Consider the following 12,799-nt stretch of genomic DNA (forward strand, 5'->3'; position numbering starts at 1 on the left):
TGGCGATCTACAGACTCACAATGACTAAATCCACCAAAGACTAATGGATACCTCACAGGCCAGTTGTTCACTCAGAGAAAAGCCCGTGACTGCAGTCCCCTGGGTGCTGTACCAAGAGGTGCTGGGTGAGCAGAAGATGAGCCCAAAGGGAAGTCCCAGGGGGCAGCACACAGGGCAGTCATAGCACAGACCCTGGGGCCAGCAGACACGGGTTCAAACCCTGGCTCCCCACTTCCTAGGTGACCGAAGCCTCTGGGCCTTGGGTTCCCTCCGTGTGAAACAGATCTGATACCAAAACCTATCTTGCTGGGTTGGCATGAGCGCTGAATCAAACTGCGCACATGGTAGCTGGTGCTGTGCCTGGTACACAGATGCTTTCTAAATATTAGGTTAAAATATGAGCATGACATTATCTCCTCTGGAACAGAGTCCTGATGAACCACATCCATCACCCTGCAGTCACAAGGACGTCTGTCTCGTCCCCATGTCTCAGGTTCTCTCACTTTCTCCTGGACAGTGGGGAGCACTGCCAGGCTCTGCCTCTCTGATCCCACTTTCTTTTTTATTTTTTTGAGACAGAGTCTCTGTTGCCCAGGCTGGAGTGCAGTGCTGCAATCTCAGCTCAGTGTAACCTCCACCCCCCGGCTTCAAGCAATTCTCCTGCCTCAGCCTCCCGAGGGTCAGGGATTACAGGCGTGCACCACCATGCCTGACTAATTTATTTTGTATTTTTAGTAGAGATGGGGTTTTGCCCTGTTGGCTAGGCTTGTCTCGAACTCCTAACCTCAAGTGATCCACCCGTCTCGGCCTCCCAAAGTGCTGGGATTACAAGTGTGAGCCACCATGCCTGGCTTATCCCACTTTCTGACTTTGGCCACTGTATTTAAGGGGATACACTGGCGGTGTCATCATCACTGGGGAAACTAAGGCCAGGGAGTCATGTCTTATGGGCTGGGACTGTTTCCACAGCTGCTTTCTCATAAGCTTTCACGGCCCACCCTCTCAGCAGGAAGGACAGGGATGGCTGTCGCTGGCAGGCCCAGGCCTGGGCCCAGCCCCTCAGCCAGGTGGGGTGGCTGGAGGATGCCAGGCAGCACTGGCTACCTGGCCCAGGGCTCACTGCTTTCGTCCTCAGACTCCAGGCACACTGTCTGGTGGGGTGCAGGGCCTTCCACCACATGCTCCAGGATGCCTTGGACCAGGGCCGGCTGGTTGCCTGGGCAAACCCCAAGGTGCTCACCCAGCTGTAGTTCAGGCCTTGGCCATGGCCATCCCCACAAGAAAGTTCCACCAGGGGAAGGAAAAAGAAGCCTCAGGTGGACTGGGCGCCATGGCTCACACCTATAATCCCAGCACTTTGGGAGGCCGAGGCGGACAGATTGCCTGAGGTCAGCAGTTCAAGACCAGCCTGGTCAACATAGTGAAACCCCTTCTGTAATAAAAATACAAAAATTAGCTGGGCGTGGAGGTGGGCGCCTGTAATCACAGCTACTCGGGAAGCTGAGGCAGGAGAATGGCTTGAGCCCAGGAGGCGGATGTTTCAGTGAGCCGAGATCATACCACTGCACTCCAGCCTGGGCAACTGAGTGAGACTCTGTGTCCAAAAAAAAAGAAAAAGAGGAAGAAGAAGCCGCCTCAGGTGACTGCAGAATTTCCTCCAGGGCTCCCTGATGGGCAGGCGAGATTCCCCAGGAAATGTGCCCTCCTTTCATTTTCCTGGCTGGTTCCACAAGCCTGGGCCCGCCACCCTGAGCATGGGATGAGGGATCCCCACAGGCAGGGGTGCTCGAGAGGGCCCCGGGAGCTTCCCTCTGGGGAGGAGGGGACCCACCCCTTCCCAGCAGCCCTCTGAGCCCCCGAGCGCTTGGCCACAGCCTCTGCCTAAAGAAAGTATCCCCCTTGGAGACACATGGACATCAGAAGAAACCTTTCCTTGTTGCCAGGACAAACCATGTTCTTATTAGAACCAAGGCCAGTTTTCCTAATGCACGTGGGGAGGACAGCACGGATTAATGAAACCTGCAGATAATCCACAAGGCTCATTTCCCAGAGCTGGGAAATCTCCTTCTCTGCCAACACTTTTCCTGAAAGTTCTTCAGAATGAATCAAACAGTTTAAGTCTGTCTTGCACTCTCCTTTTACTGAAAGAGTTCAATGAGGAAGGAGAGGAAGTGGAGCAGGTGCTTAGTGTCCAAGCTGGAAAAGTGGCCGTGGTTAACCAAGACTAGATGTAGAAGCACAGGCAGCCACAGGTCCAGGTGAGCCCGTTCTACGATGGCGTGGCTGCTGATGCCAGCAGAGGCTCCTCTCCTCTCCCTTCAAAGACTGACTTCTTCTGGTCTTTCATTCATTAGAATAAAATCGACAGAGCATCACCCAAGAAGCCCTGCACTTTCCCTTACCTGGATGGCGGACTCTGTAGGTTCTGCCGAGATTTGAGCCTCATGGTGAACACGTTCTTGGCGTGCATGCTGCTGAGGGCTGCGAAGAACACAGAGACGGTGAACTGGCAAAGTGGCTCTGGAGCGTGGGTGGGAGAAGCCCCCACATGTCTGAGTCAGTGACACCTGGACACTACCCTTGCGGCATCCTGCTGAGGTGGCTGTTGGGGTTTTCTTTCCTTTCCTTTTATTCCACTGTTTCTAAATCACAAATAAAGATCCTTGATCTGATACAGGGCAGCCGTGTTGCTTCTAGGTGTTGGGAAATTCAATTTAGGAACCTAAAAATGGAAAGTCCCAGGACATCTCCATGGCTCGGGATGCACAGAGAGCATCGTTGACATTGGGGAGATCTTAAACATGTAGAAACCTTCAGGACTATCTTAGTCAGGGCACAGGGCACAGCACCCCGGGGTGCAGAGTGGAGAGTTCACCACTACAGCCTGGAATCACCTCTGCAACGCCTTCTTCACGACCCTTGGCTGCCTTCCCAGCTGGAAGACTGGGGCTCAGACCCCAACATGGCCATAGCCTAGCAACAACTTCACCTCCCTGAACTGCAATTTCTCCATCTGTGCCTTTCTCCCAGGAGTGTCCAGGCTCTTGAACACTCCTCTCCTTGACGTAGGTCTCCTTGACCATGGGCTCAGGGCTCAAACCACAACACAAACAAGCCCTGTGTCCTGAAATAAGCAGGTCCCTTTGCTGAGGTCCAAAGGCTGTGAGTCCTGCACGAGCCTGAAGTGGTGCAGGTCCCTGGTCACACTGGAGATGTAGAGCTTGGGGATCTGAATGTGCTGTTTGCCTTGGACATCAAACGTCTCACAGGCTGCCTGGAAGAAGCTGGAGCAGATGGGTGTTAATGGTTCCCTAAATGATGGGGCCAACCAAGTCACTAAAGAGCTAAGGAGATACTGAGTGGATCCAAAGTGGACCCGCCACTGTGTGGTGCCTATCCCCAGGCTCTCTATGGCTGAAACATACACAGTAGTTAAGAGGTGTCCTAGGTAGTCAGTGGGGGATAGACTTTAACCAGAAGCTCCCTAAGGGCACGGGGGTACCTGTGCCACCTTCTCCCCCAGAGTTGTGTGCACAGGGTAGAGCCCTTCTGGGGGACTGAGGGAGAGCAGCAGTGACCTAAGCCCTCAGGCCCGTGGCCCTGGCCCATGTCTGGGACCACATCTACAGGACCAGGGGCAAAGGTCATGGCACCCAGGATGCCCAGCACAGATGTCCTAGGCATGAATGCACCCTGTCATGTCCCTGCTGTGGGGCAGCTCTGGCTGGGAACTGACCTTGAAGGTTTGCACGGCCCAGCTGCAGAAGGCGTCCTCCTGCCCACTGAGCTCATCCTCTTCCCCTGTCGGGGTGAGCTGAGAGGCCCCCAGGTGGGAGCTTCTGGTTGAGGTCAGGAGTAAAGGCTCAGAACTGAGGGCACTTGCTAGAGCCGAAGTCAAACACAGCATACCTGCCCGAGGACACACAGAGACTCGTGTCCCATGTAAGCAGCACCTGGCACCCAGCACCCAGCACCAACAGCCTGGAGGGCCAGCCCCAGACTCTTCCTCTCCAGCTGGAGCATGGAGCTAGACCTCCTTCTGGTCCTCTTGATCCCCCAGCCTTGTCACCAACTCCTATGACCAGCTCATGCTTGGCCTGCAGACCTGTAAGAGGGACTGGGTTTCCGTGGCTTGACCTGTGACTCACTCCGAGGGCAAACCTCTGAGCCAGGGTCCCTCTGTGCCTGGTCAGCTCTGAGAAGACCCCGTATGCACACCCAGTTCCATCCCCTGAACCCAGACTTTGGGTACACAGGGCAGGGCTAGGACGTGTAGGAGGAGGGAAGAAGCTTTACCTGAATTTGTTGGTGAGCAGTTTTAACATGAAGAGGGATTTCTTCAGTTTCTAGATAGAGAGGGAACGACAGTGTTCTCAGACCAGGATGAAAAAACACTGCTTTCCCTTCTTCTGGAAACCCGGCCACAGCAGGCAGGAGATGGCTCCCAGCCCACAATGAAAGTTGGTTTACATATGGGGCCACCTGGCCAAGGACCTGGTTGTCAGCTGACAAGTTTAGCTTCTCTCACCCCAGCTAAACTATAGCAACTCGTGTGGGCCCTGCCCTTAATGGGGATCTACAGCCTGGCCTCCTCCCATCCAGCCCTGGCAGAGGGGGCCTGCCTTATAGCAGGGCATCTCCAGAGGGCCTCCTAATGGGCCGTGATTCTCTTCTGGTTTGGAACCTGGTAGAAGCAACAGCAATTGGTCCTATAGTCTCTGAAATGAGGCTGGCTCTCCAGGAACCCAAGACGATCCCAGGAGGTGTGTGACCCAGCAGAACTAGCATCAAATCCCAGGGTGAGTATTTACTCCCTTTTCATAATTTATTTTTTAGTTCTTCCCCTTCAATTACATTTTCATTCTTCTGAGCACTGGAGAGACAGTCTCGAATTGGTGCTAATAGACCTTTAATATCTCTCTCATTGCCTATTACTCTTTTTAAAAAACAAAGAAAGAGCAGGCCTTGGTTAGGGAATAGCATCTAACTACAATTCATTAATTTCATGTTGTTTTCATTGAATTTATGTTTTGCTGGCTTTCCATTTGTGAGACTGATACAAGTTTCCTTTAAACATGAATTCATAAATACAAACAGGTAGGCCATTCAGAGAAATATATAAAATATATCATAGGAAAGATGATACTCCCATATGGCAATAATTACGACAAATGACCTGAGTGACCCAGAGTGACCTGAGCACAGACTCCCAAACGCCCTCCGTAGGACGTCCTGCATCCCCCAGACCCTTTCCTAGATCCTCCCGTGCCTGACCACCCCCTAGACCATCCAGACCTCAGGCCACCCACCTCTCTGTTGCCAGAGCAGTTTCCGTTCCTGAACGTGCTGGTCACCACCAACAGCAGCTGCTCCTCCTCCAGGCAGATCAGCCCGTACTCATCCCTGCAGAGAATCTGGACCGTACCCAGGTGGACATAAGCCCTCAGCTCCCAGTAGACACTCTGGGCTTCCTACCCTCCCCAGACACTCTGGGCTTCCTCCCACACCTCCCCCAGCCCAGGGCTCCTGTGCTCATCTGTCTCTCCCAGTGCCCAACACAGGCGTGGCACGGAGGAGGTGAATGAATCGATTTGAACACATCATCCTCGATTCTCCTTCCCCGCTCAAGCCCTGCAGCTAACCCATCGGCGAGTCCTGGAGGCTCTGCCTCCAAAATACTGCCTATCCCATGTCCAAACGCCTCTCGCCATGTCCACTGCTATTTGCAATTCTGTGTGTGTGGAAATATTTCCACAAAATTGGAATGAGCAGGTCACAGTTGCGCCTGGAGGGAGTGGCCGGGGAAATGTGCCCTCGCCTTGTTATTCTATCCGGGCCCACCCAGCTGAGGATGGGGGACCTGCCACCACTCTCCTGGCAGTTCCAGACTCCTGGGAGCCAGCAGGTGAGGACCCAAGAGTGTTTTCAGCGACCTGGCTGACCTGGTCATCAGTCACTCCCACCTTGGCCTAGGCCTCTACATGGCACAGATCACAGCTCATTCCAACCTGGCATTACACTGGTCTGTGCCCTGTCCTCAGGGTCACATCCGTCTCCCAGAAGCCGTGCAACCCTAGAAAACCCATGAACCTGTCTAACAGTCAGGTTCCTCCTCTGTGCATTAACAATGACATTGATGCCTGCTTTGCAGGGCGCTGGGAGGATAGAGGGAGGTGTATGCTGGAGAGCTCCCCAAGGGCAAGGCCTGGCTCTGCGTCACTCACTGTCAGGTCCTCAGAGCCTGGCACTGGCCCAGAATGTGGCCACCATTCAGTAAGAGTTGGATTCGATCCATCAGTGCTGAAGGCAGGGGATAGAGCTTAGACAGGCCCCCTGTGTCCTGTCTTCTTTATCTGCAGCTTACTCATCATCCTTGTCCCGTTCACATGCACCCTGTAGAGCAGGTGTTCACTGAGCTTCCACAAAATGCAGCAAGAGCAGCTGATGGATATTGAGGACTGGATTCACTGTCAAAGTGTTTCTCAAACTGTGCTCTGTGGAACACCATGGAAAACATTTACTGTATAAGTTTGAAAATCCCAAGAGCTGGGCATGGTGGCTCATGCCTGTAATCCCAGCACTTTGGGAGGCTGAGGTGGGCAGATCGTAAGGTCAGGAGATGGAGACCATCCTGGCCAAACTAATGAAACCCCATCTCTACTAAAACACAAAAATTCAAAAATTAGCCAGGCGTGGTGGCAAGCGCCTATAGTCCCAGCTACTCCGGAGGCTGAGGCAGAAGAATTGCTTGAACCCGGGAGGCAGAAGTTGCAGTGAGCCGAGATCCTGCCACTGTACTCTAGCCTGGGCTAGAGCAAAACTTCCATCTAAAAAATAAATAAAGGAAGGAAAGAAAATCCATGCCCACAGGTCTATCCTTGTGTATGAACAATCAGCTCTACCATTCAGCCCAGGTGTGTGTTTGCTGGACCATCTGGAGGAAGCTGAGGAGACATGAGCTGAAGGCAGAGGGTGAGTCCGAAGTGGGATCTTGGGACAGACACGAGAAGTTAGTCAAAAATGGGTGAAATCAAATATATTTCACCATATTAATATAATTACAGCCTTAATAACCTTAGATAACAGTTCACATTATTATTTAGTTAATAGGATTCTACCCACGTTAAATTTCTTAATTTTTTTAAGAGATAAAGTCTCACTCTGTCACCCAGGCTGGAGTGCAGTGGTGCAATCATGGCTCACTTCTTCCTGGAACTCAAGGGCTCCAGCAGTCCTGCCTCAGCCTCCTGATTAGGTGGGACTATAGGCACACATCACCATGCCTGGCGAATTTCTTTGACTTTTCTCTAGAGCCAGAGTCCACCTATGTTTCCCAGGCTGGTCCCAGACTTCTAGGCTCAAGTGAAACTGAACCTCCTGCCTCGACCTCTCAGATTGCTGGGATTACAGGTGTGAGCCACCACACCTGGCCTAAATTTCTTATGTGCCATGGTACTACAAAATGTCGTTATTAGGGGCAGCTGGATGGAAGGTGTAGGAGGTCACTATAGTGCCTTTTCAATTTTTCTGTATATCTAAAACCATTTCCACAGTAAACATTGATTTTAAAACGTGAAGGTGGCTATCCTTCCATGCACGCGAAGCATAAAGGCAGGCTCACGGTGTCTGGAATTCAGAACGCTGGTTGCAGGGCTGAGGGTGCTGGGAGGGGCTGGGCATGGTTGGCTTTGTGATCTGGGGGCTGATGTGTTCCATTTGTGAATGTCTTTTGAGCTGCACACATTCAGAAGAGACAGGGACCCAGCAGCTCTGTTTGAAATAGTGGGGGAACCAAGGGCCCCCACATCCAGGTCCGTTGGGAGCCGGGGCATCGAGTTCCACTGCAGGAATCTCTAGGAACCCTGAGGTCCTCCCTGAGCCAGGGCTGGGCTGGGCACACCCTGAGTGCCCACATGGTAGGCGTCTTCCCGGACAGCCCCACCGGGACAGGGTGTGGAAGGACCAGGTGCCCATGGCGGGGAAGCTGACCAAATATGCCGCTGGAACAAGGCTGGTGGGCTGGGAGGGGCCTGCCTGTTCCCCTCGCAGAGGCTCTTCCTGCCATGTGAAGCCAGCACAGGCCTGGGCGCCCAGGACCCTTGGTCGGGTTTGGCTGAAAGGAAAACAGACGTGGTCAGGGTGAGCCTGACCCCCAGGCTGGGGAAGCAGGGCACTGCAGGGCAAGGGGGGTTCCTGAGCCGGGGTCTCCCTATGCCCCCTTACCTGGTCATTCAACATCTGGAGAAGCCAGCCGAATGAGGAACCCTGTGCGTATAGACCTTCCTTGTTGTGATGGGAGGAACAGAGGTGCTCAGGGACCCCTGGGCTGCCCTAAAAACCTCCCTCCCTCTTCCACAGTCAGCCCTTCTGGAAGGAAGGAAAGAAGGACGGTTTCCTTGTGCAGAAAGCTGCTTTTTCACTTGTTTCTGAAGCTGGGGAGGGTCACCAGAGCCGAGCTCGCCTGTGGTGCCTATGTCACCGTCCATGCTCAGGATGTGCATCTGTCCACCTCACCCACCCCTCAACGTGGGGCTTGACGTTCCCTCCAGCTGGAGACCTGGGCCACTGACATGGCCTGGCCTGTTTGTTGTACTCTGGCTGAGTGTACCTGGAATTTTCTGGGGTTTTTCGCCTTGATTTCCTGAATGTTCAGGAGGACTGAGCACACCTGCATCCGGACGTTCATGGGAATGCCCTTACATACTCACTTCATCAGCTGTGGGCAGAAAACGATCTGGTGTCACAGGCCCTGCGACAACCCCAGTGAGAACCAGAGCCTGAGGATTCTGGAAATCTTTGGTTTTGGCCCCATCATTCCTCAGTAGAGGTGACGTCAAGCTGGGACAGGGTCTCCCTTCCCAGGATTGAAAGAGTGGATGGACACTCAGAGTCGGGACTCACCAGGAGGCTTTCCTAACCCTGAGCTCCGGGTGGCCCCAGCCCTAGATACAGATTCCCTCCCAGCAAGGTGATGCTTGCATGAACAGGCAGCAAAGCTGGTGACCAGGCCTGCAGTCCTCTGGGTGAGGACAGTGTGCCACCTGCCCTCTGACAGGTTTACAGTGCCAGGTCACAGCCATGGGTGCCTGTCCCCTGTCTGCAGAGAGTGATTCTGGGGGCCTCTCCCTCCGCACATGACCTTTTTACTGTTCTTATATGTCTCCCATTGTCCCAGCATTTTCATCCACTTGCTCTTGCGTCTCATCTCCCGCCTCATTTGCTGTCAAATGAGGAATGTTGGAGTTAGCGGAGCTGTCAGGCTTCCTGGAGTCGCCCGTGGGTGCTGGGTCTTGGGCTCTGAAGCCCCGGTGGGACCCAGCTGGAGGGAGCCGGGGAAGGGCAGACCCTAAGGGCTGAGAGCCTTTGAGCAAATGAGCGCCACTGGGCTGGCTTTAGGTCCCCGGGACGTGCCATCCTGGGGCCACAGACACACCAGTCGTAAGTCAGACCCCATCCTCTAGGTGGCAACCTGACACAAGTGGGCAGCCACCCCCAAGCCACAAATGTGATTCTCACTTTGGAATTTCATCAAACTGCAAGAGATACAGCAACCTGGGTTCAGGTCCAGCAGGGACTGCTGCACCTCCCAGTGACAGCGTGTTGCCCTCACCCGCCACTGCCCAGGCCCACTGCCTCCTCCGCCTCATCAATGACCCGTTGGGGTGGGCTCTAGGCTGGGCTCCTCTTTGTTTTTTATTTTTTATTTTATTTTATTTATTTTTATTTTTTTGAAATGGAGTCTCCCTCTGTCACCCAGGCTGGAGTGCAGTAGCGTGATCTCGGTTCACTGCAAGTTCCGCCTCTAGGGTTCATGCCATTCCCCTGCCTCAGCCTCCCGAGTAGCTGGGACTACAGGTGCCCGCCACCACAGCCAGCTAATTTTTTGTATTTTTAGTAGAGACAGAGTTTCACCATGTTAGCCAGGATGGTCTCGATCTCCTGACCTTGTGATCTGCCTGCCTCAGCCTCCCAAAGTGCTAGGATTACAGGCATAAGCGACCACAGCCGGCCCTAGGCTCTTCTTACCTGGCCCCAGATCCCTTCCTAGCACCAGACCCTGGGTCATTAGCCTCAAGATCTGCTGCCTCCCTGGCCTCTCCATGAGATGCCCAGAACGAGGCCCTGCCCATCTTCTCCCCCATTCCCCTAAGGCCACAGCCCCCAATGTCCCCATGCCTTTCCCCCTTCCCCATGGGGACAGTGAGGGCTGTAGCTGTAGGGAAATGGGGAAGAACAGGGGCAGGTGGGCCCTCAGAGACCAGAGACCTGCTGGACAATAGCCCCGAGCCTGGGCCAGGCGTCCCCTCACCCTGTGGCCACAACCCTTGGATCTCACTGGGGTTGTCTCCAAGTGGACAGGGCCAGACCCTCAGGCTGCCCCGCTCCTCTTGTGCTAACTTGGAGACAGAACTGCTGAGAGCCCAGGGGCCTGACCTAGCCCAGTCTCCAGTCCCACCGGGCTCCTTAGATGGGCCCCGCAACGCTGGCCTAACAGCAACCTCGGGCTGGACCTGCAGGGGAGCCAGGGAGGAGTTCTGACCCTGGAAAGGAGGTTGGCCCGACCTGGGGAGACATGTCCTGCATCAGAATGACCTTCCTAAAAGAAAACCCATCCCTGAGCTGAGACAGGTGATTTAGGGGCTGAGAGGGGAGCACAGAGGACTCACTGCAGAATCCCAAAGTGATCAATGCTGCTGTAGATTCCAACAGGCTCAGGCCCCATGTCCTCTGGCAGCCCAGCTCGGTGTCCCTGTAACCCAGAGGGAGCCTTGGTGAGGGGTCCAAGGTAAAGGGTGCAACGGCCTGGGGGTAGTGGCCACCCGTCCCCACCCTGTGCTCCTAGTGAGCCCAGGACCCTTTGACCAGGGTGCACTGGAAGAGGCCTCCCTCCAAGAAGCAGACCGACCGGTAACTTCTCATACTTCATAATGATGTCCTCTCGCTCCTCCGAAGTATCTGCGTCCTCTACCATGTCCATCCTGTGAGACAAAAAAGGCCAAAGGTTACACCGTACCTGAGAACTTTGGCAAACACCTGAACTGCTCCTGCCCGGCTCCCAGATGCTGCCTGGCTGTGTAACAGCCATTCCACCACTGCCCTCAGGTGAAAAGGGGCCAGACCCAGTGGCCCACACCTGCCCAGGTCTCTGGAGTCTCAAGCCAGCAGGGGTGGGAATCTTCCCAAGGAGTTGAGGACAGTGGGACCTGGACAGAGAGTCCTGTTGTCCCCAAATGCCATGAAATGGGCACACACCTGCCCTGGCAGTTTCAATGGTGTCCACCTGCCAAAGGTGAAGGGTCTATGATGGGCTATTCCAGGGATGTGGAGGCAGACTGGGGAGAGGAACCAGAGGTCTCTGTACGATCTGCCTCCTGGGATTCTCAGGGACCACAGAGATGCTCAGTTTCCTACGGGGAACAAGGTCCCTCCTGAGTGCTCGGTTCTGCTCCGCTCATCACTTGGGCTATCATGGCCCTTCAGTCTAACCAGTGAGGCCACTTTAGGAACAACAGGTTTAGGGGATGAAAATAAGCTTCTGTGTCCAAAGCAGTCTCTGTGCTCATGGAAACCACGTCTCTTGGGGAGGGTCTGTGGACTCCACCATTGTGAGGTGTCCATACAGGAGGGGGCCTCATTGTCCTGGGTCACTGAGGAAGAACAGTGGGTCCTTGGTCCTGGGGAACACCTAGATGCATCATCCCTCCTGGGAACACTTGGGGCAAAAGGAGGGCAAGGCCTGGATAGGACCAGACAGAGAAAGAAACACTTGGGGACAACCCCAGTTCCTGGACCCCTTTGAACAGGATGGAATAGTCTCCCTCCAGCCAGCTCTCCAGGGCTCCTTCATTTTCCACAGCTGCTCAAAGGCAGAAGGCTCCCCATGCCACTCCCGGACAAGGGACCATGTGTTTCTAGTGGGTCTCACAGGGACCATCAGGACCCAGCTTAGGCCCCAGACGTGTTCTGAGGACCCTCCCCTCCTTCCCACCCACAGTGGATCCATCCCAGTGGCTCTGCCAGGGCCAGGCTCTGCCCCCTCGGGATCGGAAACCCTGGACAGATTTGGGATCTAGGGCAGGGAGACCACAGGGTTCAGGCCTTAAGTCCAGCCCCGCACATGGCAGGGCTGAGAGCAAACCCAGGGTCATGTCAGGATTCCTGGGTCGATTACCGCCTCTGACACCAGACGTCTCAGTTGCCAAATGGGTACATTTGGGAACAGCACCTACCCTATGGAGGCACCATGAGGACGAAAGAGACAATCATCTACACAGGCAGTGTAGAATGGGTGCCCGGTGAGTGCTCGGGATGACCCTCCTCAGCAGGTGCCCAGAAGCCAACACAGCCCACCTTGTAGCCATTGTCCCCAAGTCAGCCTGGAGGGAAGAGAGCAGGTCACACTCACCTGATACTGATGAATCAGCTGGCCTGTGTTACGCCTCTCAGGGAGAAAACCTTTGAGTTCACAGAGCTGCTCCAGATACCACTGTGTGTGTGTAGCTGCTGTAGAACAGAGGCAGGCTGGAGAGCAGATGGGTGCTAAGCACCAGTGACATTCTGAGGTCATGGCACGCATCACAGTGGAGCCTTGCCTGGGTCAGCAGGGCCCAGAGTCAGCATCCTCCACTGCCTGAGGCATCAACATGCCTGCCTACAGTGTGTATGTGCACACATGTATGTGGGTAAACACATCTGTGCATGCGTGTATTGCTTCTCTTGCCATGCTTGGCTGCCCCACTCATGTGCACCCAGTTCCTCATCACTGTTGCCCCCAGGGCCCAGGGCTAGAATCAGATCA

General features: G+C 54.4%; 1 protein-coding gene across 10 annotated transcripts; it reads right to left on the reverse strand.

Annotated features, from left to right (window-relative positions):
* Positions 1-1,781: 1,781 nt before the first annotated feature.
* On the reverse strand, positions 1,782-12,507 carry LOC108517304 (uncharacterized). Of its 10 annotated transcripts, XR_001882064.1 has the most exons (11): positions 10,668-10,753; positions 9,140-9,220; positions 8,609-8,716; positions 8,224-8,265; positions 7,990-8,113; positions 6,225-6,494; positions 5,310-5,414; positions 4,297-4,346; positions 3,737-4,105; positions 2,579-3,284; positions 1,782-2,481 (listed from the first exon to the last, which is right to left on the reverse strand). XR_001882064.1 is itself a non-coding variant. In XM_017855146.1 (4 exons), exons 2-4 carry the CDS (start codon positions 10,976-10,978, stop codon positions 7,618-7,620), a joined length of 645 nt encoding a protein of 214 aa, XP_017710635.1. In that variant the 5' UTR covers position 10,979; positions 12,407-12,507; the 3' UTR covers positions 7,394-7,617. The 10 variants fall into 10 exon arrangements, 2 of the variants coding, with proteins under 2 accessions (XP_017710635.1, XP_017710636.1); XR_001882063.1 differs by having other exon boundaries at positions 1,782-3,284; positions 6,365-6,494; XR_001882066.1 differs by having other exon boundaries at positions 1,782-3,284; positions 3,910-4,105.
* Positions 12,508-12,799: the final 292 nt, after the last annotated feature.

Source organism: Rhinopithecus bieti, unplaced genomic scaffold (assembly GCF_001698545.2).
Source record: "Rhinopithecus bieti isolate Rb0 unplaced genomic scaffold, ASM169854v2 scaffold_38691, whole genome shotgun sequence".
In the NCBI taxonomy this organism is placed as follows: domain Eukaryota; kingdom Metazoa; phylum Chordata; class Mammalia; order Primates; family Cercopithecidae; genus Rhinopithecus; species Rhinopithecus bieti.

Excerpts from the sequence above, each read along its gene's own strand:
- LOC108517304 (XM_017855146.1), bottom strand. The coding sequence starts at position 10,978 with ATGGACATGGTAGAGGACGCAGATACTTCGGAGGAGCGAGAGGACATC. Across the intron at positions 10,751-10,912 it reads TCATTATGAAGTATGAGAAG|GGACACCGAGCTGGGCTGCC; the intron begins TTACCGGTCGGT and ends TCTGGGTTACAG. Across the intron at positions 8,114-10,667 it reads GATCACTTTGGGATTCTGCA|CCAAACCCGACCAAGGGTCC; the intron begins GTGAGTCCTCTG and ends TTTTCCTTTCAG.